The sequence below is a fragment of the Pseudomyrmex gracilis genome, unplaced genomic scaffold, assembly GCF_002006095.1.
Source record: "Pseudomyrmex gracilis isolate BER0280 unplaced genomic scaffold, ASM200609v1 scaffold_8, whole genome shotgun sequence".
Lineage (NCBI taxonomy): Eukaryota > Metazoa > Arthropoda > Insecta > Hymenoptera > Formicidae > Pseudomyrmex > Pseudomyrmex gracilis.
This window is the reverse complement of record NW_018020592.1, coordinates 601,074-603,790: the sequence shown is the minus strand read 5'-3', so window position 1 is coordinate 603,790 and position 2,717 is coordinate 601,074. Positions and strand designations below refer to the sequence as shown.

At 31.0% G+C, this 2,717-nt stretch overlaps 1 protein-coding gene across 1 annotated transcript; it reads left to right on the top strand.

The window, feature by feature from the left end:
- Positions 1-464: 464 nt before the first annotated feature.
- LOC109860797 lies at positions 465-1,800 on the top strand. Its single transcript, XM_020440121.1, has 2 exons — positions 465-917; positions 996-1,800. Exons 1-2 carry the CDS (start codon positions 602-604, stop codon positions 1,064-1,066), a joined length of 387 nt encoding a protein of 128 aa, XP_020295710.1. The 5' UTR covers positions 465-601; the 3' UTR covers positions 1,067-1,800.
- The last annotated feature ends 917 nt before the right edge of the window (positions 1,801-2,717 follow it).

The window sequence follows — 2,717 nt, the reverse complement described above, 5'->3', positions numbered from 1 at the left end:
AAACATATATACATATATATATATACAAAAACTTGCGGTGTGATCCGCGACAGATCTTACAGATCTGACTACCTTCGCGTACGACGATAACTTTTACGCGAAACTTGCGTTGCGCATAATGTTTGGTTGTTTTTACTTGTGCATATATGTGATGAATACAATATTATATTCAAATACATTTTATACACGATGCTTGCGTACGGGATACTCCACGTATCATTTAGCATTTCATTGACGTCGCAAAATTTTTAATATAATTATAATATCTGTTGCTTCATCTTACCAATTGTTTCGTTATTTATTACTTTAGTGTCACAGAAACCGTAAATGTAAGTTAACAACACATAGACATCTTTTATTTTTTTCTTTTGTTTTCATTTTGTTCAGTGTACGCCAAAGAGATTTCTTTTCACGCGAGACTATCTTACAATCCCAAACTTCTCAAGAACAGATTGAAAAACAGCCTTTTACATCACAGAGAACATCCGCATCTTCTCAAGAACAGCTTTCTACATCCCAGAGATCATCCGCATCTTATCAAGAACAGCCTTCTACATCCCAGAGAACATCCGCATCTAATCAAGTTGCAATACAACATAGTATGCAATTAAGATTTCTTGATATTTTATATCTTGACGATCCACTTCTCTATAGATTCATTAGATATCATTTGTCTAATACTATAAGAATAGTATCCACACGTTATAGTACTGACGATCAGTTTAGAGGTCGTGGAAGATTAAGTAATATTGATAGTAGAGGTTCTGAAGATACTTTATATCTGAATAGTATTACAGAACACGCGATACGAGAATTCAGCTATCAACCGAGGATAGTTATTGAAAATGTTATAGGAATGTTCCTAGAGGAATGTAGGACTGTCAGCGAATTCCAAGCAATACTACGATGGTTGTGTGGTAATATTTGATTACATTTATCAAAATATAGTCTGTGTGACAAACAAGCTAATTATTTAAATACATTTTGTTTAACAGATTTAGGTGTACTACAACGACTACCAGAACACAGAAGTATAGAATGGAACGTATTTGACGAGATCGACTAAGAACCGAAATTTGCAATAAAAGAACAGTCAAAGAAGATACGTACTGTTTTTATTGTCGGTTCTTAGAATATATTCTTTTCATGCTTTTCTATAGTTTTATATACTCTATCGACGCGAGAAATGTGTTTCTTTTGAAATGTAATTATTTCGAAGTTGTGTAATAATATGCGAAGAGAAACGTAGTCGGGTGTTCGAAACTTTGATATTGACGTAGATATATATCAAATGATTATTAATGTTTTCTTCAAGCTCTAAAGCAGAGTCGGCGCAGTTTGCTTTTCAGTGTACTAGCAGTAATAGTTGAAGTCGTCATATTATTGGTTTTCTTCTTTTTTTTCGTTTTGTAGTTTATGAACAGATAACAAAAAATGCGAAGTTTGAATGCAAAGTGTTTGACGATTTTTATGTTTATATAAAGAACTTTAAATTTTAATAAACTATAGTGACAACTGGCACTGAAAGTCCCAAACACTTGTGCCAATTTGTCAATAAAATGTTATATTTGTGTTTAGTTACTTATTAAGATACAAAACGAAAAGAGCAGAAGTGATAGTGGTCGTGAAGATTTAAACTTAGAAAAAAGCGCACTTTTGCACCGGCGATGACCTTAAGCTTACTAGTATAACATACAAAACTACTTCTTGAACGTAAAAACGTAAAAAAAATGTAAGATGTTGTTTTGATTTTACTACGTACAAAATAAGTCTAATTATCCCTTACGAAAAAGAATTGCTGGCAGTGATATATTGCGGCAGCGGTACGAAAGAATTACTGGCATTTTGTGTAATTGCCAGTAATATTCTCAGTGATTCGTAATTATATTCTTGTGTGATTGTCAGTAATATTTATATTAATGACTTTATTTATATGTAATCGGCAGTAGTTCTTTTTTGTAAGGGATGCAATCTAAAATGACGAAACTACTTGATCCAATATCAATATATATATAATATATGTAATATCAATATATATATATATATATATAATTAAGTACGTAATTGCATGTTATGTTTTTCACTAATTTTCGTAGAGACTCTTACGAAAAAGAACTACTGCCGATAACATATAAATAAAGTCAGTAATATAAATTTTACTGACAATCACATAAGAATATTATTAGGTATTACAGGAATCACTGAGAATATTACTGGCAATTACACAGAATGCTAGTAATTTTGTCGTACCACTGCCGCACTATATTACTGCCAGTAATTCTTTTTTGTAATGGAAGAGCTAAGAAAACTCGAATACCTGACTGAATATATAATTGCTTTTAAAGTAGGATGGCGTAATATGTATTTGTAATATGTATGTGTAAGTGAGCACATATATTTAGATAATAGATATAGTTGTAAGTAAGCATATATTTTGTGTATAATGCTCTGTAATACTTGTGGAGCTGCACAAATCGAGGCGCTTGTAAAATCATCGAACCACGAAATCGAAGAACTTGTAAAATTACATCGATTGGTATAAAAATAATTACTTATACATAGTAAACAATAGATGTTATTATATTATGTGTCTATATTAGTCATTACAATACGATATATAAACTACATATGTTCAATACATTTAAGATTTAATTAATAATAGTTGACAGTGAGAACATAATCGAACAATCAATTTCTGTACGACTTATTAATCGATT